This window comes from Balaenoptera borealis (genome assembly GCF_965194805.1).
Source record: "Balaenoptera borealis genome assembly, chromosome: 20".
NCBI lineage: Eukaryota > Metazoa > Chordata > Mammalia > Artiodactyla > Balaenopteridae > Balaenoptera > Balaenoptera borealis.
The window spans coordinates 59,626,171-59,649,658 of NC_138879.1; the positions used below are offsets into that span (position 1 = coordinate 59,626,171).

The window sequence follows — 23,488 nt, forward strand, 5'->3', positions numbered from 1 at the left end:
GAAGCTGGAAAAGGCAATGAAGCAGATTCTCCCTGGGCCTCGAGAAGGAACCAGCCCCACCTTTAGCACAATGGGACCATTTCGGCCTTCTAATCTCGGGAACTGTAAAATAATCCACGTATCTTGTTTTAAGCCACTGTTTGTGGTAACCTGGTGCAGCAGCAACAGGAGACCTACACACAGTCCGGATGAAGCGAGTTCAGTTTCCCAAGCCGGTGGGTAGTCCGTCACCAACTTCGCCTTCCCTCTCCAGGGAGGCAGCCAAGGTGTCGACCGGGGCTCTGGAGTTGTGTCTGAAATGCAGCGGCTTCTGCGTGACCCCGCGCAGGTCCCCGCTGGGAAGGAAGGGGGACAAGGGCCCATCCTGGTCCCGCGCTGTGGACTTAGATGAGGCCAGGCCCCGTAGATTACTGCGGAAGCTTCCGCTGCTGAGACCCCCGTCAGCCTCCGCGTCACCAACCCCGGCCCCCTCTGCCTCCCCGCAGTGTCTCTACGGTGGGGTCCTGAGAGGGACCGGCAGGCAGGCCTTCGGGGCGGTCGTGAACGCCGTCGCGTACTACGTCATCGGCCTCCCGCTGGGCGCCGTGCTGACCTTCGTGGTCGGGCTGGGGATCACGGGTACGTGGAGCGGGGGGAGGCGGGGGGCCCGGGCGGCCATCAGACGCTCCCACTGCCCCGTGTCCTGCAGGCCTCTGGCTGGGCATGCTGGCCTGTGTCTTCCTGGCCGCCGCGGCCTTCGTCACCTCCACCGCCTGGATGGATTGGAAGCGCGCCGCGGAGGAGGTGAGTGCTGCTCCCCCGACACGCCAGGGGGCGCCCTGGGCTAGGACTGCGGGCGTCATGGAGACGGTGCGGCGCCAGCGGCGCCCCATCCAGGTACCGCAGGACACCGCGCCAGACGCAGAGGAAACCTCAGCAGACTCGTCTGAACGTGGGTGAGCCCCGAGGGTGCTGTGACCTTGGAGGAGGTGACGACAGCGCCCTGTCACCATCCTCTCGGAAGAACTGAAACCGGGCGGACCGGCACTTGCTCGTCAGAGGCGTTGAAGCCACAGCTTAGGCTGCGGGCTGAGCGTGGAGGGGGTGTTTCAGACCGAATCCCCGCAGCGTGGGTTTACCTTCGTGTGTGGATCCAGTGCTCCTGACGTCTGAGACGACGGATTAACACAGACCTAACGCACCACTGCTGTAAAGTCCCCCAGAAGGGCGAACACGGGCAGACCTCACTGTGCCGCGCTTTGTAGATGCTGTGGTTTCTACAAGTTGAAGGTCTGAAGCGAGCCCACGTTGAGCAAGTCTATCGGCGCCATTTGCCCAGCAGCATTTCTCACTTCACGTCTCTCTCTCACATTTTGCTAATTCTCATCATGTTTCAAACCTTCTCATTATTATCTCCCTCGTGGGGAGGTGTGATCACTGATCTCTGATGTCACTATTGCAAAAAGCTGATGGCTTGCTGAAGCCTCAGGTGATGGTTAGTATTTTTTAGCAAAGAGGCACTTTTTAGCTGCGGCAGGGACAAGGCTTTTTTAGACAAGATGGTATTGCGTGCTCAACAGACTCCAGTATCGTGCAAACATCGCTTTTATACGCACCGGGAAACCGGAAAACTCCTGTGAGTGGCTTTGTTGTGACATCCGCCTTATTGCAGTGGCCTGGAGCCTCCGCGGTGTGCCTGTGTGTGACGTCCTGCTCGGCCTGCAGGGCACAGCTGAGGCCGGGGTGGACAGCAGGCCAACCGGACGACTCCGTCTCCTTCAGGTGCAGAAACGCGTGGGGCTGCCGCCCCAGGCCGCTGAGAGCGCAGCCCCCAGCCTCAGACCCGGGCCCGAGAGAGTGGTCGTATCTTCAGGTAACGCTGCCCCGCGCGCTCGGGTGACCGGGAACTGCGCGAGCCCCAGCTGCCTCTCTTCCTCAGCGTGACAGTGACGTCCGTCCTAACGCCAGGAGGGTGACACTAACGTCCACTACCTAAGAGGCCCCGGGAAGCAGGCCCCGTCCCTCCCCAGCCTGGGGGGCAGTGAGCCTCGGTTCCACTCAGATGAGGGAGCGGGTTGAGCGCTTAGGTCTCTGCTCCGTCATCCTGCAACTGCAAAGGCAGGGGATGAGGTCGGAGCACGGGCCGTTGGACCCTAGAGCGTGTTGTCAGCACTCCAACCCAGGATGGGAGGCCTGCAGGCGTGAGTTGGGCAGGTCAGCCTGGCTCGACTCAGCAGCGTGCGGGCGCTTCCCGCCGACCCCCCGAACCCCACCAGGCGGCGGCTCTGCTGCCCCGGGGCGGGCGCTGGTTATCCCGGCCCAAAGCCCCGGTTATCCCAGTGCCCGTGCCTCATCCTGCGGTGGGGAACCAGCTGCAGACTCTATGGGCTTCACTTGTCACGAGGGAACGTGCAAAGGCAGCTCGACTAAGCGTTTCATACGTGCCCTGAGGTCACTGGTGAAGGTGAGGCGTCACGCAGGCTCAGACAGGCACACGCGTCTCATCTCATCTCAACTTAGCGACAGCCTTTCCTGCGCATCCCACGTAGTTCCCTTCTCTGGTCGTGCCGTAGAGAAAAGGCGGGCGTCTCCTGCTGTGAGGCGCAGGCGTCGATCGTGCACCTCCAGGCCCCCCCCCGCCCCCCCCCCCCAATGCTAAGCTGGCCCCTGTTTGCCTCTGCAGTGGCTACGGGCAGCTACCCTGGCGTGACCCTGACAACGTACTCAAGGCCCGAGGCCCATCTGGACCTCTTCGGGACTCCGGAAGCAGCCGAACCCCTGCCAGCTCCCCCTGGCAGACTGTCGGCCAAACAGCTGGCCATCCGCCGAGGGGCTGCTCTGGGGGCAGCGACGGGCACGCTGGTGGTGGGGCTTGTCATCAGGGTCCTGACTGCCAGGCCCTAGCAAGAAAGGACGCAGACAGTGGCTGCCCAGCCCACATCCTCAGAAACAGGCCTTCGGCCGGTGCCCCGGGTGACGTCACGGGTCTGAACTGCGGCGAACTGCTCTTTACAAGGCCTCAGCTGACCGGAAGACGAGGCTCCTGGGGGTGCTACCATTATTCAATAACGTAAACGGCTTCAAACTGGAGATTTCAAATCAAAACAAAATGGCAGACGCCACTGTTGCATTAAGAAGTGCATATTTCTAGGCTGAGTCTGCTGCCCAAGTCTGTACACAAAGCCTTTGTGAAGCTCTGGCAAGGGGGCCAGCGGGCCCCGCCCGTGCAGCAGCCCACCTCGCGGAGACCCCCATCTGCGTCCTGCCCATGCACCCTCCGCAGATCCAGGCGCCGTGAGGCCCCGACCAGGGCCGGGCTGGTCACCTTTCCTTCGGTCCTCTCGTGGCATCAGCATTTTCACGTATCACAGACCTTGAGAAACACCTTTCATACAGTAGCGATAAGATATAAACAAGGGCAGCGAGGCCCAGACCGTTGGGCCACGTAGCCTCAGGGTGGAATCTGATGCTGATCCGAATTCTAGGGTGCTTTTGCGGCCTGGGACTGGTGACCATTTCTGGGCTCCAGGCCGCACACCGCCACCCAGTGGGGGCAGCCTGGCCTCTGTCGTCATCAGCCCCTTCAGCATCAGTAGCTATAAACACACCCACAGACAAACGGATGTATTGATCAAGGTCAATAGCAAAAAAGGATGCAGAGTGCAAACCCTGGTTCTGAAGAGCCAGCACGGCATGGCTCCTGCTCCAGGCCCTCCGCCCACAGGAAGGCAGAAGCCTGCACCCTCATCTGCGACATGAAGACAGCTTCTGCACCCAAACACAACGACCAGGTACACAACACAGCAAAGTCACGTCACGTGTCCTAAGGTTGAGAGGTATTGAGGAAAAAGGACTCCATGCTCAAGTAAGTTTGGGAAACAACACACACCGGCACTTCAAAGGTTCCGTAGGCCTGGGATCTTTAAGATGCTGGTGTGCTTTACAAACCCCTTCTAGGCAGGATCGGCAGTGGGACCAGTTTTTGTGTAAAATCTTATGGGATTGGTGTCTCGTGAATGTGCTTACAGAAATACTTGTTTTGGGTCAGCAGGTGGGGAAGGAGGATATAGTTGGAAAAAAAACCCTATTTACTCTATAGATTATTTTAAAAAACAACCCACAAATGACAAAGTAAAACTTGAGAAAAATCTTCTTGGCTGAGAATTTAAAATGAGAAATAATCAGTTAAAGAAAGCTGACCAACAACTCCTTTGATAGATAAAGGCAAAAAAAATGGATTTATAGTTGGAGAAAACTTGTGGTCAAAGAATTGTCTCCAACAGGTGATATCTGGAAACTAAGAACATTATTACAATTCATGCCAGTTTTACCAAATATAATGTATTTATCCTAAAGCAGAATATACTAGTAGACAAGCCAACACTTTTGCTTAATTAGAATGTTTAATATTTGCAAACAAATCAACGGACAAAGGATTAATCTCCAAAATATATAAACAGCTCATGCAACTCAATCTTAAAAAAAACAAACAACCCAATCAAAAAATGGGCAGAAGACCTAAATAGACATTTCTCCAAAGAAGACATACAGATGCCCAAGAGGCTCAACATCACTAATTATTAGAAAAATGCAAATCAAAACTACACTGAGGTATCACCTCACACCGGTCAGAATGGCCATCATCAAAAAAATCTACAAACAATAAATGCTGGAGAGAGAGTGGAGAAAAGGGAACCCTCTTGCACTGTTGGTGGGAATGTAAATTGATACAGCCACTATGGAGAAGAGTATGGAGGTTCCTTAAAAAACTAAAAATAGAACTACCATATGACCCAGCAATGCCACTCCTGGGCATGTACCCAGAGAAGACCATAATTCAAAAAGAGTCATGTACCACAATGTTCATTGCAGCTCTATTTACAATAGCCAGGTCATGGAAGCAACCTAAATGCCCATCAACAGATCAATGGATAAAGAAGACGTGGTACATATATATACGATGGAATATTAGCCATAAAAAGGAACAAGATTGGGTCATTTGTAGAGACGTGGATGGACTTAGAGACTGTCATTCAGAGTGAAGTAAGTCAGAAAGAGAAAAACAAATATGTCGTATATTAACGCATATATGTGGAATCTAGAAAAATGGTACAGATGAACCGGTTTGCAAGGCAGAAATAGAGACACAGATGTAGGGAACAAACGTACGGACAGCAAGGGGGGAAAGTGGCGGGGGGTGGTGGTGGTGGTGGGATGAACCGGGAGATTGGGATTGACATGTACACACTGATGTGTATAAAGTGGATGACTAATAAGAACCTGCTGTATATAAAAAAAGTGTAACGTACAATATACCAAATGAAAATTCTGTATTGAAATTCTGTCTGAGCTGTTTTATGATTGATTATTCTGATAGTGGTTTAAGCAGCTGTTTCCTAAACTAGCCTAGTGATTGACTCTTGCCACCTCGTCCTGTGATGTAGATGTAACGTACTGCAGACAGCCTAACGGAGCAGTTCACTCAGTGGTGGATCACACGTTCCTAGGGTGAGTTACACTCTCTCACCGGCGCCCCCCCCGCCCGGCCCCAAGGGCTCTCCTTCAGACTTTCCATATGGCTGAAGTGCCCCAGGCGGGGGTCCTGGCCGTGCTCGGGGTGGGGGGGGCGGGGGAGGGTGTCTTCCGTCCCCTTTGGCGGGGCAGCTGCTGGGCTCAGGGTCCTCCTCCAGACGCCCCCCACCAGCCCCCAAGGCTCTCAGGGCTGCAGAGCCGTGAATGCCCAAGGCCTTCTGTCCAGGACAGGAAATGGTCCCCACGTTAAGTTCTGTGGACCCAATCTATTCAGAAAGGCATCTCTCTCACGTTTAAAAAAGGGAAATTTACTTGCCTTGTGCTACAGAAATAAGAAACTTAGATTTGTCCCTGAAGAGCCACTAACTTGCAAATTGAAGGTCCTATTATGCGAGGATAAGTATCGTTATGACTACTTTCAGGACAGCAGTAAAAAATGCCAGGTGGGTTTTGTAAGACGCAGAACTGTACAACTCCTGCACCCTACGAATGACAGCTGATACTTGCATGAAATTGGCAACTGTCTTCCGGGAAGCCCTAGGATTTACAAGATGCTCTGAGTGACATCAGTCACAAAACCATGTGTGGACGGCCCCACGGACCATCACAAACCAAGCACGAGACAGGACAGAGAGTGGATGAGAAAGGAGGGCCGACTCCCGGAGGTCAGGCTTTCAAGTCCCAACAGACGAGGGACAGGGACCCCCCCCCACCCCAGTTCTAGTGCCTCGAACCCCAAGGCAGCTGGGAGACCTCGCCTCACCTCTCTGGACAGAGACCTGGAAACCTGGGCGGGGCTGGGCTCTGGAAGGCCACAGGGTGATGCCTGAGGCGGTAGGGGCGGGGTGTCCCATGTCCCGTGAGCAGCAGAGTCACTGAGCAGGTTTTGGGAACTCAGGTTCACCCAGCACGCTCTCCCCTCCCCCAGCACGCTCTCCCCCCGCCAGCATGCTCTCCCCTCCCCCAGCCCAGAGCTCTAGGGATGGGGGTTCTCCCGAGTGTCTCACTACTGGGCGGGAGAGCGCTGGGCTTTGGCTGAAACAGCGAGTTTTATTAATGGTGAGTGGCAATGACTTTTAGGTTCGGCGATGGTGCATTTGCATATCGTCTTACAATTTTTGGTAGGATTTAAAAATTATTGGTTCATTAACTATTTGGTAGAAGAATAATTCAGGAGAGAGGATGAGGAGGCGGCACGGATCACTCTTCAGCAGTATCCAGCCTGGGGGAGGAGAGAGGAATCCGGGTTACCCGCTGGTTTACAATGCCCCCACCAGCCCTGGAACATGGGCCCGGGATCGGGACCCTGACACGTGCCGTCTGTCCTAAGAACCATGTCAACAAGGCCCACAGATCCCTAAGGGGTCTTAAGTGTGGCTGGGCTGAGGATGACAGGTCATGCCCTCCCCCCAAAACGACAACAACAAGACAGGCGGTGTTGGAGGTGGTACGCTGTCCAATGTCAGGTAGACGAGGGCAGAGACAGGAGGTGAAAGCACTCATTTCCCGTCCTGGCTAAGGAGGACGCTGACTGTCCACATGAACTCTCAAAACTGGTGAACAATTTTGCTTCTCCAATTCCAGAGCAGTAGTGAATTTCATCAGTACCCACTGAGGCTTAAAGAAGCATGGCCACAACCTCAGAGTTCAAACGTTGGATTTAATTTTCAAAGGCCCAATGACATCGTTCAATTTTAACCTTTTATTTTCCTCAACTTTTACAAGCCCCTCAATGCCTTCCATAGCTTATGTTAAGCTTTATTGGAACTTTACTTTGTGTAAAATGCACAGAGAAAATTCCCCCACTCTGAGGTTCTGACATGTTCCCTTTAGACTGACAGTTTTGCAGCTTTCAGTTTCCCACTTTAAAATGTTGCAAGTCCATTCTAATTCTAGTAAAGTGAATTACTAAAATCATACCGAAGCACGTAACAAAATAACTACTAAGTGCAAAAAGCAATTTCAGAAAAATGTTTGCAATTACCATCAGTAGATTCCTCAAGTAAATGGGCAATTTAGGCTCATAGTAATTTGTTTAAAAGGTGATTTGATAAGAAGCGGGTAAAAGCACAGAGAGAAGAGTAGAGAAGCATCAGAGAGGAAGAAAACCCCAAATCTTTACCCAATCTCACATGGAATCCAAAACAACCGGGACAACGAACGCATCGGCTCCCAGTAAGGAGAGCAGAGAGGTGGGGCTGGAAGCGGCCTGGACCTCCGGGTGCCCATGCCCTCGCTCTGTGGGCTCAGAAGGGGCCTTGGCCGAAGCCGTAATTAAGTCGATCCCACAGCCCGGGATCAAAGCCATATTTTCTTGTTCCCGGCTGAATAAACGTTTTTATACACTGCTGCTTCTCTAGACCCTACCAGAGAAAGGCTTGTCTGCCAAACCCTTTCGGGAACTCTGGCCGGGCCACCTGGCCTGCCCTAGCCTGTGGGGCACGGGCCATTGCACCTGGGGGCGCCCTCCTGGGAATACGGGGCACAGTCAGCCCACACCTCCGAATTTTCCATGAGGCTAAGAAACTCCATCCCGACCAAGAAGACGCCTGTCAGGCTGGGGACCCACGTCTCGGGAAAAAAGATAGGCAGATAGTGACCAGAGACCCAAGCGCACCTCTGACCTCAGGAAGAAGCAGAAGAAAAAACCCCAGAAAGTCCTACACCCCACGATATGTTTTGATTCGCTAAGTCTGCTACATGAATTCTCAAGTCAAACTTTAAAAAAAAAAAAACGAAACAACTCAAAACCAAAATAAATAGTGACTTGGAGCTTTTTATAAGATTATTCTCAAATTCTGAAACAAAGGATGGTGACCATGAGTGGGTCAGCGGGCACGTCCTCTGGGACAGCCGAGTGCGTGAGACCATCCTTTTCTGGAAGTAATGACTGCTTCACCCAGACCCAGCTAAGCCACGACCTCTAATCTGGAGAGTCCAGCAAGCCGACCTCACCCTTGAAAACCTGTGGCCAAGTTAAGTTTTCACCCTCTGACGCTCTAGGCCAAGGTCCAGAATGTCTGGAGACATTCTTTTTCTGATAACGCCTAAGCCTCCAAGTGTAGAAAAACAAACGACTGGAAGAGAACACTCCCCAAGCTGGCCCACTTCACAGAAAGGAAAGAAACAGCCCAAACTCCTCTCAACAGACAGGGCTGGGTTCTGGCGTTCCTGGCTCACAGGACGGCACAATCTGTGAACTGCCAGAAAAATCAACAGGGCCTTTCTCCTCAGCACAGCCTGGTATTTCCGAGGAAACCCAAGCGATCTCAGACGTGACCGGTATCTCCAGTTCCACCAAAGCTGTGACGCCATAAGGTGAGCCGACCCCCTTTCAACGTTTAAACAAACTACAGACAGGAACACAGCTGTTGCCATTAAATGCTTGAATCTGGCTTCGCCCCAAGGATACGGACCGTCCAAGGACGCTGGCTGTCATGAGGGTCTCTTAGCAAGTCCACGCCCCGAACGGCCAGTCGCCAGAGAGAAAAGCTACAGGCCAGCTCCCCCCGGCACAGCTGCTTCCCCACCAGCCCCGTCCCCAGCACGCTCTCCTCCACCTCCACGCACGCCGGGTTCCTGCACAGCCAGGAACCAAACTGACGCTGAGGCACCAAAAGCAAGAAGATCAGAGGGCTAGGCGGCTCGAGGGGCTTTAAACTCAGGCCAGAGGCCGCCACGCGCCCCCTGTGAGGGCTGAGGCCTGTGGGCTGGACGGTCCCTGCCGCCGGAGCACAGAGGCAGCCACGGAGGCCCAGAAAAGCAGGGGGGCCCAGCAGCCGGAAGCCCCCTGACCTTAGAGTCCTAGCCTCTGGACGTGAATAGGAGAGAGCCGATTTAAAGATCGGAGGTGCTCCCGAGACGCAAGAGGTGCGCCTGCAGCCGTCGGGCGCCCGAGCGCCGGGGACTCACCTTCATGAGCGCCGCCAGCACGACGCCCAGGAGGGTCAGCAGCAGAAGCCCGAGCTTCCCTTTGTTGAGCCGTTTCAGGAAGAACAGTTTCGCCCAGTCTACCTTCGACTGGCTGTTGGGAGGATACCGGAGTTTGTTTGCACCTTCTCGCTTCAGGCTTTTTAACAAACAGGGACGTTGATGCGAAAAAGTATCGAAACTGTGTTTTCCGTGATACGCTCCCATCCCACTGGACCCTGAGATAAAGGAACAGACGAGACGGGCTCCGCTGTGGGTGACGGCCCTCCTTCCGTGCACACGGCGCCCCGGCTGCGCCCCTCCACCCGCGCACGTGGCTCGTTCCAGGACGTCCTCCCGGCGCCCCCCGCACGGCGGACCCCTGGCACAGGACGCTCTCCAAGGGCAGGGCAGGGACCGGCAGCTCCCGGGGTGCTGGCTGTCACTATGCCAGGGACCAAGCTCATGGTCACCGGAGCCCCACCTCCGGAGAGGGAGAGGGGGCTGGGCAGGGCCCGCGCGGGACTCCAAGCGGCCCGCTCCGAGAGCCGCGTGTGCCCGTTCCCACCGTCGCACGTGGCTGAGCCACGGCTCCCTCGGGCTCCTGGAAGGTGACCAAGGCCAGGACAGCGGGGTCACGCGGCTGGGTGGTAACAGGCCTCTCAGACCTGTGCTCCGGGACCGTGCTCCCGTCTCTGCTCGGTCACGTGAGCCGGGCAGACACGCGTGTGGCACAAGGCACCCGGCACGCAGCTTACTGGGGCCGGGCCGCTCGGGCATCACTTAGGTGACAGCTGAAGCTGCAGGGAGACTCTGTGATGTGTATCAAGAGACACACATTTTAAGGAAAAAAACCTAAACGACAAGCCAAAATATTAACGGTGTTTATGCCTTGGAGGTTACTACATTTTCCCTTGTAACTTTCTATAGTGTTTTGTTTGGTTTTGCCCCTTTATCCCAAAAAAGCAAAGGGACGTTCAAGCACTTGGCTGCTGTCTGCTCCTGGCGCTGTGAGCCTGTCATGTGCTACCTCGTTCGATAAAGGACAGAGGGCATTTATCAGTTCAACTGAGACCTGATTTTTGGCCCAAGAAATGCCCTGAATCTGGGAGAAGATCCATAAACCAGTGAAGCAACGCAGGGAACAGTCATTACAGACTGGGGATGGAGAGGCGGACCCCAGGCAGCGGCTTGCGGGGGCATTGACCAGGGGGGGCCTCACCCACGCCTCCGAAGGGCAGGGAGCTGAGCATGAAGTGCATGATGACGTCGTTGCCCGTGACGCCCCCGCTGGACGTCCTGTCGATCATCCGCTTGATGAGCTGAGGGCGAGAAGGAACAGAGGCGCCGGGTCAGCCGCCCCTCGAGGCTGGGGGCAGTGAGCGAGACCCGGACGGCCTGAAGACTTGGGCCCCCACGCCCGGCACACCCCAGCGCTGGACCCCCGGGACCCTCATCCTCCTCAAGGCTGGGGGCAGTGAGCGAGACCCGGACGGCCTGAAGACTTGGGCCCCCACGCCCGGCACACCCCAGCGCTGGACCCCCGGGACCACGGCCAGGGCCTTTCTTACCAGGGATGGTTCAGGCTATATTCCAGGTTTTAAAAATTGTTAGTATTTCTCTACCTCTGCTTTAAAGGATAGCATGTGATTAACAGATTATCATTCCGTTTCTATGAAATGTAAAAAACATTCAAGATTTCAGAGGTAGCATCCCGTTTTTGAAGGAAATCGCTGGTTGGCCCAGGACCTGAGTGGGCACGATGCACTTGACTGGTAAATGTCGCCTCCCCTGGCTGCTGGCCCACCAAGTCCTCTGTAGCAAAGGTCACTGCTGACCGTGGGACCGAGCCTGACCCGCAGACCGCGGCTTCCACCCCGTCCACCACTGCCTGTGGTCATTTCAACCGTCAGACCGCTATGTGCCACTAACCCGTTCCTAGCTGAGTCCCGCACGTCCGGTCTCCCTGGACGGTCTGTAGAGATCGGTACCGCGCCAGCACCGCCAGCACCGCCAGCTCTAGAAGCTGCCCCGAGACTCCCTGCGTGGCCCTGGCAGAGGCTCTGCAGAAAACACCTGCTGTGGGAGCTCCTCGACCTCAGCTGGCTGCACCCTCCCTTCCGAGTTTTCCCCTTTTTTCAGAGGCTCCTGGCCTACTGGCCCACCTTGAGGCCACTGTCCCTTAGCAGCAACCGGTCACCTCGAGGCACATACGGACGGGCCGCGTGCAGGGCGGCAGCGGGGCTGCTGGGCCTGGGGTGGCGTGTGATCTGCCCGCCCGGCTGGGACGGCAACACCACTCCAACCACAAAGCCACGTGGCTGGAGAAAGCCAAGTCCGAGGCTTCCCAAGCACCTCCCTCAGCAGCGCCAGAGACCCCGCCCTGCGGGCCGCAGACGCCGTGTGGGTAAGAGCCGGGGCTCTACACAGGACGCCCTACCGATCAGCAGCAGAAACGTTTCTGATGCTGGCGCTCAGACGTCTCCCAGTGACATGGCAGGTGTCTGTGAGTCACCAGGCTTGTGACACTCGCCCCGAAGACTCAGCTCTGACCCCGGGGAGTAAGGGAAGGGTCACGGCGATAACCCCAGGGCCTCATTACCCAGGACTGGGGGACTCTGGCATCACACGAAATAATCAGCATTTGCTTTACAGCAGAGAAGGAGCGTGGCCTCTGAGAGCGAGCTGCACGCGGGGAAGTTCACCTTAGTGTTACGAGAAAACACGTAGAAGGCCAGGGGCTTCTCGCGTTCGTTTATGAATTGTATGGCCTCATCGGCATCCTTCACAGGCACTATGGGAAGAATTGGTCCAAAAATTTCTTCTTGCATCACCTTGGTTTCAGGATCCACATCAGTGAGTATCGTTGGGGCTGAAAAATGAAAACGCTCAAGCAGAAGACAGAAATGCCAAACTCTCACCTCACGTCTGGCTCACTGGGTCACCCACCCATCCCTTCCCCACTCCCGCCCAGGTGTCATCTACTGAGACAAGTCCCAAGTACGTGGGTGAACCGTGCAAATATTACATCTCCACGCGTGTGCATCAGGGATCCCTGTGCAAACCCAGGGGGAGAGACAGGCTTGAGTAAATCCTATGCATGTTTAACCCTGTTCAGCACCACATTCCTATGTCTTTCTGTGGACAGGCCTTCCTGGGAGCGCAGAGGGCCCCTCGGTGGATCAAACCAGTACATCTTCTTAACTGAAGTGCGTTCCTGCCTGTGATCTCTTTGATCTTGATTACAACTGCGTCAGGTTCAGAAAACGTAGTGAAATGGTGGGATTCCCTAAGCCTTAGCTCAGCGTTCCGTCCACTCTGGGGAAAGACACAGAACAGGAGGACGACACGGATCCTGAAGAGCTTTGTGGGGTGTCCCGTGTCCACACCAAGAAGTCCCCAAGCCGCAGTGCTCGGGGAGACCCTGCGGACGGGCTGGAGGGTCGACTACAGGAGAAGACACCTGGCGGAACAAGCGTGCTCTCTCCTCCACCCACGGTTACGACCAGGCGGTCCCGCAGGCACGCCACAGGACGGCTCTCCCCCAGCACGTCCGGGGCACCGAAGCCGCTGCCTCAGATCCGCCGCCCGCGGCTCCCCGGCCCAGAGGTGTCCATCCCCCCTGCAGAGCCACGCGCTAAGGTGAAGTGACCCTGACCAGGTCGGCGGAAACTCCTAACTAGTCTGAGCTGATCACGGCCGACCTGCCCTCGCACCACTGATGGGCGTAGAGGCAGGCAGTCAACATGCTGGGCCGGCAGGGCCCGAAGACGAACCCCCGGGGCGCTGGGGGTGTTCCTGAGCCGCTGAACTAACAGGCCGAGAGCATACTTTTCTCCGTACTGTGTAAGTCCTTTAAGTTCTGCTTTTGAAAAGCTGGGGTTTTTGGTGATGATGAGAGGAGACAGGTAAAAAGATTTGCGGAGCAGCTTTTTCGCCAACTTCATGTGTGATTTTTTTTTTTTAGTAAGTTTATTTATTTATTTATTTATGGCTGCGTTGGGTCTTCGTTGCTGTGCGCGGGCTTTCTCTAGTTGCGGCGAGCGGGAGCTACTCTTTGTTGCGGTGCGTGGGCTTCTCAGTGCGGTGGCTTCTCTTGTTGCAGAGCACGGGCTCTAGGCGCGCAGGCTTCAGTAGTTGTGGCGCGCAGGATTCAGTAGTTGTGGCTCGCGGGCTCTAGAGCGCAGGCTCAGTAGTTGTGGCACATGGGCTTAGTTGCTCTGCGGCATGTGGGATCTTCCCGGAACAGGGCTCGAACCCGCGTCCCCTGCATTGGCAGAAGAATTCTTAACCACTGCGCCACCAGGGAAGTCCCCATGCGTGATTCTTCTCTCATCTTAGGTGTTATTTTAGATAAGTGTGTTTAAAATTGAAAAGTGATACATACTCGTGGCAAAAAACAAAGAACACAACAAGAAAGTAAATAACGAGGTCAAGCATGATAGGTGAAGACATTCTTTCTGGAGCAGAACTGCTGTCGGCTAGCTGTGCAATTGTGGCTGAGCTATTTCCTCCTCTGCGCTGTTTTCCCGGCCGTAAGCTGGAAATAATTAGAGTCTGGTTCTGCTTCTCAAGGTTGCCAGGAAGAAAAAATTAGATAAAATACGTGTGTAGGGGCTTCCCTGGTGGCGCAGTGGTTGAGAATCTGCCTGCCAATGCAGGGGACACGAGCCCTGGTCTGGGAAGATCCCACATACCGCGGAGCAGCTGGGCCCGTGAGCCACAACTACTGAGCCTGCGCGTCTGGAGCCTGTGCTCCGCAACAAGAGAGGCCGCGATAGTGAGAGGCCCACGCACCGCGATGAAGAGTGGCCCCCGCTTGCCACAACTAGAGAAAGCCCTTGCAGAGAAACGAAGACCCAACACAGCCATAAATAAAATAAATTAATTAATTAAAAAAAAATACATGTGTAAATACAAACAACGAAATAGAGTTACTCAAAGTATACATATATAAAATCATCTTTAACTCGCTTGTAACAAAGCAGTATACCAGAAAGCAGTATTTAATAGCTTATTAAACGCTTTATACCTAATAGTTTATTCAGTGTCGGTAAACTGTGTCAATAAAAACTGTTAAGTTGCCCCTCCCTGCAGGACGAGATGAGTCTCCATTACCTATGTAGCGTGTGGCCTCATCGGTCTCCCCACCAAAAGCTATCTTTTGTCCTTCAAGCAAACTTCGTATCCTCTTAAAATGACGAAGATTGATGATCCTTTCATAGTCGGGGGATTCTTTTATATTTTCTCCATAAAATTCCTGTTTAAAACAGTAGTATCTAGTTGTCACCAAAGACCCATATTTTAATTTCTTTAATAATTATAAAATTCACCATGGCCCCAAATCTGGTTTTGTATCCTCACAGAACCCAACCTCCCAGCCCCCAAGTCCTTTAACAGTAGTAAGACTAAGCTCTTTGGCAGGTCAAGGACAGGAGTTAAAGCATGCACACAAGTCTCCCATTTTCCACGGTTTCGGGGGTTGGCATGGGTCCCTCCTGGGGGTGGACACAGAGGGGGGTCTCGCCCCGTGTCAGGGCCACACGTGCGCTTGCCTATCAGCTCTGGCTGCTGTCCTGCGAGGAGCCGGGTGGTGGTGGCAGAGGCCCTGTGACCTGCAAAGCCTAAAACACTGACCGCGTGTGTTTTTCCCCTTTTGCAGAAGGGGTTTGCTGAGCTTTGCGCTATTTCCTTGTGTTAGGTCTTCTCTGGACTGGAACTTCCACCAGTCAGACAGCCGTGAAACTGCTCGAAAGATCAGAACACAGTTCTGGCAAATCAACCAGAGTAAGAGAGCCTCAGAAGCCAAGCAGTCAGCCCCGCGGGAGCCCTCCATCTACTCTCCAGCGGGAACGAGCACGGTCCAGCCCCCGCACCCGCCTCGAACCCGGGCGGTAGGAAGCTCCTGGGCAGCTTGTTGCAATGCATGTTCTCGGGCCCCAACGCCGGAGCCACAAGAGTGGTTTTCAGTGCTGGCCACACCTCAGAATCACCTGGAGACCCAGCCCAGCTGAACCACAGTCTTTGGAGGGGGAGAAATGGAAGCTTTCCTTAAACGGCTCCTGGTGAACCTCAGTGGAGAGCCACGGTGACGAGAGAATACACGCCTCCTGGAATCCCAGTTCCTCACCACGCTCACCCGAGCACGTCCCCTGCAACCCCAGTGTCTTCCCAGCGTCGGGCCAAGCTCCCCTTTCATGCTCTCCTTGTCCGGCCCCATCGCGGTCCCGCCACTAACATCCAAATTCCACGTCACCTAGCTGCTCACATACGTCACTCCTGGGTGTTCCGGAGCCTTCCTTTCGGGGCTCGGTCAGCACCCGGCGAGTGAACAACGGTTGTTTCAGTAATTTCTCCACCCAGGGGGCTCCCACCGCTGAACTGTCACAGCTTCACCCCTTCTTTTCTTCCCGTCCTACGTTCCTTCTGGCTCAGCTCAGGACACCACCGTGTAGCCTTCCTTGGTCCCCTCACTAGAGATCGCCATTGGAAACGCCCTCAAAGACTGATGGCCGCGTCAAGAGTGCACGCTCCTCGAAACTGCTGGCCTCTCTAAACCGCCGGCACAGCCGAGAACCGAGAACCTTGACCGCCGCAGCCGCGGCGAGAGGGCCTTGGCCACACCAGGCCTTGCAACGTTCTCCCCAAACCACACAAGAGCTACTGAGCTTTTTTCTTTAAGGCCCGTTCTACACCTAACCAGTTGTGCCATCAACAAATCGACTAGACAGTGTCAGCGTGTGTAGCACCAATCTCACCCTGCTACCACGTTCTAAGAGAGCACTTTTCATTAGCCAGGAAATTAGTTCAGTCACGTGCTCCTGGAACGTTCCTGGGCAGGGGGGCGATACCCCCTGCAAACAGCTGACTTCACTCCGTATCCCAATGAGACCCGTGGACCCAGAAGTGGGAAACACGAACCTTCACGGCCTCCTTCACCTTCTGCACGATCAGGTCCTGGAGGGACGGCTCGCAGAGCACGTAGTCGGGGGCGATGCAGGTCTGGCCGCAGTTCATGTACTTGCCCCAGGTGATGCGTCTGGGAAAAGCACCAGCAGCCAGAGTTCAGTCCCCACGCACCTGTCACACACTTCGGCGCTGTCTAAATGTTTTTCAGCTAGCTGTCAAGATTACTAGTACATAAACGTATTTGGTAATCTTGATAAAAAAAATGTTTTGAAAACTCATCTCTAAATCGGTTGGAACTGAGAACGCATTTTCAATTGGCGTAGAATATTCTACAAAGCAGGGAAAGCCTCATGCCAGTTCATGAGAAACAGTACTTTATACGCAGGGAAGCCACTGCCTGCGGCAGGAAAGGAGAAAAACAGCCTCCTGACACCCTCCTCCTCCTCCCGCCCCGGCCAAGAGGACATCTGGGAGGACAGGGGTTCCACAGACACTACGGCTCCTGCTGTGGCTTCGACCTGCTGCACGATGCCAGGTACCAGCAGGACCAGAAGCCCTCCCTGATCTGGGACGCTGTGCCCGGGCTCGGACGGAAACCCACGAACCGGGGTCCCCTGTTCCAGCAAGTAGACGTCTACTTACAGAGCCAACCCGGAGCCCGGCCAATGCCCCCTGCTCCGCCCGTCTGAAGGGAGGGAGAGCCACGCCATGCCAGCACAGTCAGCTGTGGGTTTGGGCACTTCCTGTTAGCTGAACTGATTTAGCGGAGACAACCCGAAACCTTGCATCTTCTAGTTCTCAGATGCAAGATGCTATTATTCTCAGTTACAAGATGAGAATTATTGGTTTTATCAATAAAGGAACTCAGTTAAGAGATCAGCATAATGCCCTTTCTTTGGAAATTTAAAGATTTTATTAGGCACACAGGATCCTTGGCATTATCTACTTCCTGGATCAGCTATCAGCAGAACAGTAAAACTTCTTGCCAGGTCTATTATCTAGAGAACAGACATAGCTTTTCCTCATCCTGAGGGCCACTGTGTGATGTCACAACCTCGTGTTCATCTCCGGTTGTGGCACCAAGGCGTGGTTTGTGAAAGAGTCCTGGTCCCTGTGAGGACATCGACCGGCAGTGCCCAGCGAGGAGGCACAGAGGGCGTGCCAGCCTGCGGGGGGAGTCCAGATAACCAGTCTCACCTGCAGGCGACGTCCAGGTCACAGTCTTTGTCAACGTAACACGGACTCTTCCCTCCCAGTTCAAGGGTCACCGGGGTCAGATGCTTGGCGGCGGCTTCCATGACAACTTTTCCAACAGCGGTGTTCCCCGTATAGAGAATGTGGTCAAATCGCTGCTTCAGAAGCTCCGTGGTTTCCTCGATGCCACCATTAACAACCGCGTACAGGTCCTTCAAGAAAGAAAGACAAACACTCGCGTCACCGAAGGAATCCTATCGTCTGACGTAAACACGTAACATTCAGTGAAACCAGGAAAAGGTGGAGACTGGCCCCGGGAAACCACAAGACGGGGGCTGGGCGAGGGGAGGGCTGTGGGAACGTGGCCGCTGTCGGTGACCATAGGACAGGCCCCAGGCGCGTCCACCCGGACGTCCTCTCTGCACTCGGCTCAGCGTGGGGCTCAGGCCGTGGGGGGAACCGAGTGACTGCCGCCCGAACGTGTGCCAAGGCCGGCAGGGGAGCGTCTCCAGGGACAGGTCCCGGTGCCCCCGCACCCCGTCATCCACTAGCTCGCGTGCCCGCTGGCGGCCGCCCGACGCCTCGAGCCTAGCCTCCTCTTGGGATGGGGGGACGTCACGGGGCTTTGCACCGAACCCTCGTGTGCACCGGGCGACTGTCTGCAGCTGTCGCACGAGAGAGGGTAGCAACGGCGTGGAGAGCAGCGGCGGGACACCAAGCACGAGGCAGCTGGTGGGCCTCGCGTTGCCCCTCCATCTCTACTCACAGCTCAGCGGCCCGACAGGTGTTGCAAGCTTTAGCTTGCCTCCGCCTGCATCCACAGAGCCTGTGTGGTTGGTCCCCGACAAGCCGAGTGAGGCAGGGCCGGAATGACGACCCCCGTCCGGGCAGAGGGAGACAGTGAAGCGTCTGCCCCACCGCCCTGCCTTCACCGCCCTTCTGCACTGGGTACCCCAGGCCCTGGGACAACACTGCTCCGTGGCCGGGAACGAGCCAACACGGGGAGCACGGCTCCTCCGAGGGCCGGAGTTGGCCTGCAGGCTGCTGTCGGAAAACGCGGCCGACTCCACGCGTGATGCCGCAGAGCTGCGTCTCCCGGGCGCGCACGGACCACTCCTCCACGCAGAGCTAACGGCCCCAGTTCACGTGGCGTCACAATCCCCTCCACGGCGGCACCAGACCTCTGCTTCAGAGATCGTCTTTTCTCCACAGCTTCCAATACTCTTCTTTTTAAAGATTTTTTTTTTTTGATGTGGACAATTTACAAAGTCTGTGTTGAATTTGTGGTAATATTGCTTCTGTTTTTTGTTTTGGTTTTTTGACCGCGAGGCACGCGGGATCCCAGCTCCCCGACCAGGGATCGGACCCGAACCTCCGCCCCTGCATTGGAAGGCGAAGAGCCTTAACCACTGGACCACCAGGAAGTCCCAGCTTCCGATAGTCCTAAATGCCAGTACTGTAACCTGGGTGAGGGCCCACACTCTGGGTCAGGAGGCCTTTTTCTTCCTGTAGTTTTCAGGCCACAAACATGCCCGTTTAAATGTAGACGTGTGCTCACATAACCGTACCTCGTGAAGAGCACCCAGGCCGGTACCAGTCCCTCATTACATAACTCACTAAACGGATACACCTAAAATCATGTCAGATCAAAGGTTAATTCGAAATGCCAAATGGCAGCGGAGGCTTTGTTAATAGCAGAGGTGCCGATAAAGCCACGGGCCTGACCAAACCGTGTAACTACAATAGCTAAACTATTCCACAGTTTTTTTGGAACTTAACTTCTCTTGTTAAGCCAGACGTGGGAGGCTGAGGGAAAATGAGTGTGGAGGCCTGACCACCAATGACGCAAGCCAGCACGAGGAGCAGAGTGGGTTCCCCACGACAGACAGATGTGCCAGACAGACAGACATGCCAGAGGGGGGGCAAGGCCCTCTTACCTGGTCTAAGTACTGAGGGAGGAGCTTAGCCAAGACCTTGGCTGTATTTTCACTTATTTCAGAAGGCTTGATAATCACAGCATTTCCTAAACAAAGCAAAAAGCAGGACAGCGTTGTCTAGTACTTGAGTGATTCTTACATCCTTGAGACGGGGCTCCTGTGGGGAGCACAGGCTAAGGGTTCATTCCTCTGGTTATTTCTGGCTCTGCGTTCTGCCTTCCTCACCACAAGCGTGAGCGCTCGTCCCACTGCCTCTTTCCCAAAGGCTAACTCCTCAGTGCTCACCACGTACGTCCTTGACGAGAGGCCCCATCCCTCAGGCCTCCGGCCTTCTCTCACTGTTCTCACTCCCACCCTTGGATTTTCCTTTTGCCCTGGGATTATTGCACAAACAAGCTTTGCCAACATAAAGCTGTTGGTCTGGATCCTGGTTAACTGAGAAATGAATCCCTTGGCATTTGCTGTAGACCCAAGCACGCATTACTCCCAGAGCCCTTATTTGAATGAAGAAAGGGGTCAGACAGAAGCAACTGGTTCATCCAAAGCCAGAGGTGGCGACTGAAACCACATGACGATATGGACGTCTGACTCCAAACCCGGGCCTGTGGACTCGCGCATGCCTCTACACCCTCACGGGTTCATTCTCCGGGGCTCCAGAAAGCAGTCACCCCACAAATCTCTGGAGCCCACTGAACAAGTAATAATAACGTTTATGAATTCTCAATACACTGCTGGTGTAAACCAAGACAAGCCACCACAGCAAATGCATTTAACTAACCACTATCCTTAATGTACAACCAGTTTCAGAGAATACGCCTCTCGAAGACAGCATAAGGACGGAAGCTGACACCAGACCTGCAGCGATGGCTCCTATCAGAGGCTGGATGGTGAGGACAAAGGGGTAGTTCCAAGCTCCGATAATCAGCACGACTCCCAGGGGCTCTGGCTGGACGTAGGCCTCGTCCAGCATGGTGAGCAGGTTCTTCTGAGCTGGTTTAGCAGCAGCCCATTCAGGAAGCTTCTCCAGCACGAGATCAATTTCCCCAAGCACGGTGATGACTTCTTGACTGTATGCGTTGAATTCACTCTGTTACAAGAGGGTCACAGTTAACCTTTGTGGGTAGGACACACTTGGCCCTGAATGTCAGAAGCATCGGGCCAGGGAATTCCCTGACGGTCCAGTCGTTAGGGCTCTGTGCTTCCACTGCAGGGGACACGGGTTTGATCCCTGGTCGGGGAACTAAGCCGTACGGCAATGGAAAAAAAAAAAAAAAAAAAAAAGCATCAGGACAGGCACACCTGTCAGACTAGCTGGTTTGCCATGCAGATTCCTGTGTGTCCTCCAGGCCCACAGTAAGGACTTGCTAATTCCCTTCGTAATAAATTCAATCCCTTTAAATCCTTCTTTACTGATCCAAGCCATTTAAAGTCAGGCTTAAACGTTAACTCTGTCATGAAGACTTCCCTAATTAATAATGGTGCGCCTTGATCACACTTTATAAACCATAGTCATTATGCTTTCCCCTATATCTTAACATTTCAGCCTTAATACGCTGGCTTAAAACTATAGTCCCACTTTATCTGTGTCTGCTTTGTTTCCCAACCAAACTTAAAGCCCTCAAGGGCAAGGAATTTATTGTACTTCTTTAGAACTGTCATCAACAGTTCCTCTCCACCAGAAGTGCTACACAGGGAGTTTTAGAGTCCCTGTTGTTACTATTGATGTAACAATGTAACTGATGTACTACCCCTCAAAATAATCTTCCAGGGGGAGGGGCCGAAGGAGCCTGGCAAAGCCAGAGCAAGGCCTTGTTACCCCTAAAATGAAGAGAAAAATTAAAAACAAAATGGTAACAACAGTGATATAAAACATAGGGGACTATTTTTAAACCCGAAACACTCCCCCAAGACCTTGCTACTCAAAGCGTGGTTCCAAAACGAGGCAGCTTGGTACATCACCTGGGAGCTTCTTACAAAAACTCGGGCTCTCAGACCCCCTCCCCCCAGACCCAGTGAAGCATCGCTTGCATCGTAACAAGATCCCCGGGTGACTCGCGGGTGCACAGATCTGACACCTAACATCATCGAGGGAAATCTGAGCGCAATGACGACAAGCAAAACCCTGTGTCTGCATAAGAAACCGCAAAGTTAAAAGACATGAACCCGACTCGGAGGAAGAGGCCTGCAATACACGAAGCGGACGAATGACCCAAATCCAGGGGAAGGGAAAGGGCCACAGCTGCCCGCGGAAAAGGGGCAGGCCGTGCAGCGCAGGTCCCGGGGGTGCACCTTGCTCAGGTCGGCGGCGATGGCCGCCAGGATGTCCCTCTCGCGCTCCTGCACCATCGCGCGCAGGGCCTCGAGCTGCCGCCGCCGGAACGTCAGGGGGCGCGAGCGGCCGGACCCGAACGCCGCGCGAACCCGCTGGACCTCGCGCTCCATGGCCAGTCCTGCGGGGACAGAGGAGATCGGGCGCCGTGGGGGGTGAGCGGGCCGGACGCGGGGCCGCCGGGCGGTGCCTCTCCATCCCCGGCCCCCGTCCCCGGGCCCAGCGACCCCGGCCGCACCTCCGTCCCGCCGGCGCGCTCGCTCAGCTGCCGTTAACTGCCAGGCCACCGCCCTGCGAGCCCGGGTCGACCCCGAGCCGCGCGCCGATTGGCCGGCGTGGCCCACGTGACCTCCGCAGGCCGGACGCCGCGCGGGCCCCGCCTCCAGGAGTCGGCAGGCGAGGGGGTGAGGACGGCGGGGCGGCCGCCTGGGCTGGAGCGGGCTTGGGGTGGAGCGGGCTGGGGCCGGGGCCCGCGGTCACGACCCCGCCGACCGGGCCCCGCGCCCAGCGGCTCAGGAGGCGTCGCCCTCCCGCCGCGGCGCCCCTCGGCCCGCCCGGCCCGCTCCCTTCCAGCTCGGAGCCGCGGGGACTCGGCGCCCAGGTGAGTGCCCCTCAGCAGCCCCGCCCCCACGCCCTCCTTTACCCTTTACCAGCCGCTCTCGGGGCCCCACCCCCAGGTCCCTGCCCCCTCCCTCCCTAGAGGGGCACCTAGCTCGGACCCCCCTCCTGCGCCCACGTGACAATGCCCGCGGCACCTGGGTTCTCGCCTCGCTCTCCTCTGCACCTGCGGAGATTGCAGGAAGTCCTTCTGGCTTGTACCTGATTTGACTTGGGCTTTATCAGCTTGTCACGTGGTTGTTTATCTCGTGCATCTGCTTTCACCACTCAGGGAAAGAATGCGTTATTCAGAAGTGAAGGACTCCGCTTTGAAGGTGGGGACGTCTGTCCCCTTCCTGGGACGCCGGTGCTGACGCTCCCTCGAAGGTGAGCTTCCCTCCCAGACGCCAGGGTCGTGCTGGCTCGCTCTCTCTTTTGAAACCTTGAAGGAATGTATCCTGTCGTCCTGTTTGATGTGTGTTCTTTGTCCTGACAAGATATAAAACTGTGTTGAAAACCATGCTTCGCCAGAGCGCTTTCCTCCTCGGTGGAGACTGCACTCCTGGGCTACAGTCCTCAGTTTGGCCAGAAAAAAAACCCTCTTCTAGTCTTACGATAAGTTGTTTATTGGTTACTTGGCCTCCACACTCAGCAGTCATTGCCGTCTTCTGGAGAGACAGTGTGTTTGCTTGTTCGCCGTCACCCTGTATTCTGGTTTTCCTTTTCCCTCCCTGACCAAGTCCTCTGGGTTTTTCCTTGCTGGACCTTTCTCCCCTTCCAGGCCTCCTGACGTGTTCAGGTGCCCGAGGGCTCAGTCCTTGGACCTCGTCTCTTTCCACAGTCACAACCTCATCTAATCCCGTGCATGGTGGTCAGAGAAGATTTTAAATCCCATCTGGTCCCACCCTTTCCTCTGAACTCCAGCCAGTATGTTCAACTCTATCCCACTCATACTGGGATCCATAATAGGCATCTTAAAGGTAGCTGTACGTAGAACTGTTGGTTTCTCTTCATCCACGAGACAAATACAATGCACGCCTCCACCGGTGTTCTCAGTCTCAGTAAGTGGTACCATCCTTCATCCCATTTACTCAGGCCAAAG

The 23,488-nt window shown here is 55.0% G+C and overlaps 2 protein-coding genes across 11 annotated transcripts in view; one reads left to right on the top strand and one right to left on the bottom strand.

Annotated features, from left to right (window-relative positions):
• Positions 1–20,278, top strand: part of LOC309619160 (multidrug and toxin extrusion protein 2-like) — a 38,922-nt gene extending 18,644 nt beyond the window's left edge. For 2 of the 8 annotated variants that reach the window (XM_082374098.1, XM_082374097.1), the window contains 4 exons: positions 486–618; positions 689–783; positions 1,762–1,852; positions 2,663–6,442. In XM_082374098.1, coding sequence (XP_082230224.1) covers positions 486–618; positions 689–783; positions 1,762–1,852; positions 2,663–2,883 — 540 coding nt within the window. In that variant the 3' untranslated portion in view covers positions 2,884–6,442. Of the gene's footprint in view, positions 1–485; positions 619–688; positions 1,616–1,704; positions 1,853–2,662; positions 6,443–8,750; positions 9,409–15,121; positions 16,336–20,261 lie in introns of those variants that run through there. The other 6 variants (XR_014238789.1, XR_014238790.1, XR_014238791.1 and 3 more) reach the window with 6 other exon arrangements.
• ALDH3A2 (aldehyde dehydrogenase 3 family member A2) lies at positions 6,542–22,631 on the bottom strand. Of its 3 annotated transcripts, none has more exons than XM_082374114.1 (11): positions 22,545–22,631; positions 21,750–21,910; positions 20,316–20,547; positions 19,461–19,546; positions 17,527–17,735; positions 16,342–16,459; positions 14,539–14,680; positions 12,126–12,292; positions 10,643–10,742; positions 9,424–9,659; positions 6,542–6,733 (listed from the first exon to the last, which is right to left on the bottom strand). In XM_082374114.1, the coding sequence occupies exons 2-11, from the start codon at positions 21,900–21,902 to the stop codon at positions 6,719–6,721; spliced, it is 1,458 nt and encodes a 485-aa protein (XP_082230240.1). In that variant the 5' UTR covers positions 21,903–21,910; positions 22,545–22,631; the 3' UTR covers positions 6,542–6,718. The 3 variants fall into 3 exon arrangements, with proteins under 3 accessions (XP_082230240.1, XP_082230241.1, XP_082230239.1); XM_082374115.1 differs by having other exon boundaries at positions 22,557–22,574; XM_082374113.1 differs by lacking the exon at positions 22,545–22,631 and adding an exon at positions 22,028–22,130.
• Between the last annotated feature and the right edge of the window lie 857 nt (positions 22,632–23,488).

Bases quoted from the DNA above. Each gene is read 5' to 3' on its own strand.
- ALDH3A2 (XM_082374114.1), bottom strand. From the start codon at position 21,902: ATGGAGCGCGAGGTCCAGCGGGTTCGCGCGGCGTTCGGGTCCGGCCGC. The intron at 19,547-20,315 runs GTCTGGTGTCAG...TGCTTTGTTTAG, and splicing joins GATAGGAGCCATCGCTGCAG to GAAATGCTGTGATTATCAAG. The intron at 16,460-17,526 runs GTGAGACTGGTT...TGCTTTTCCCAG, and splicing joins GACCTGGACGTCGCCTGCAG to ACGCATCACCTGGGGCAAGT.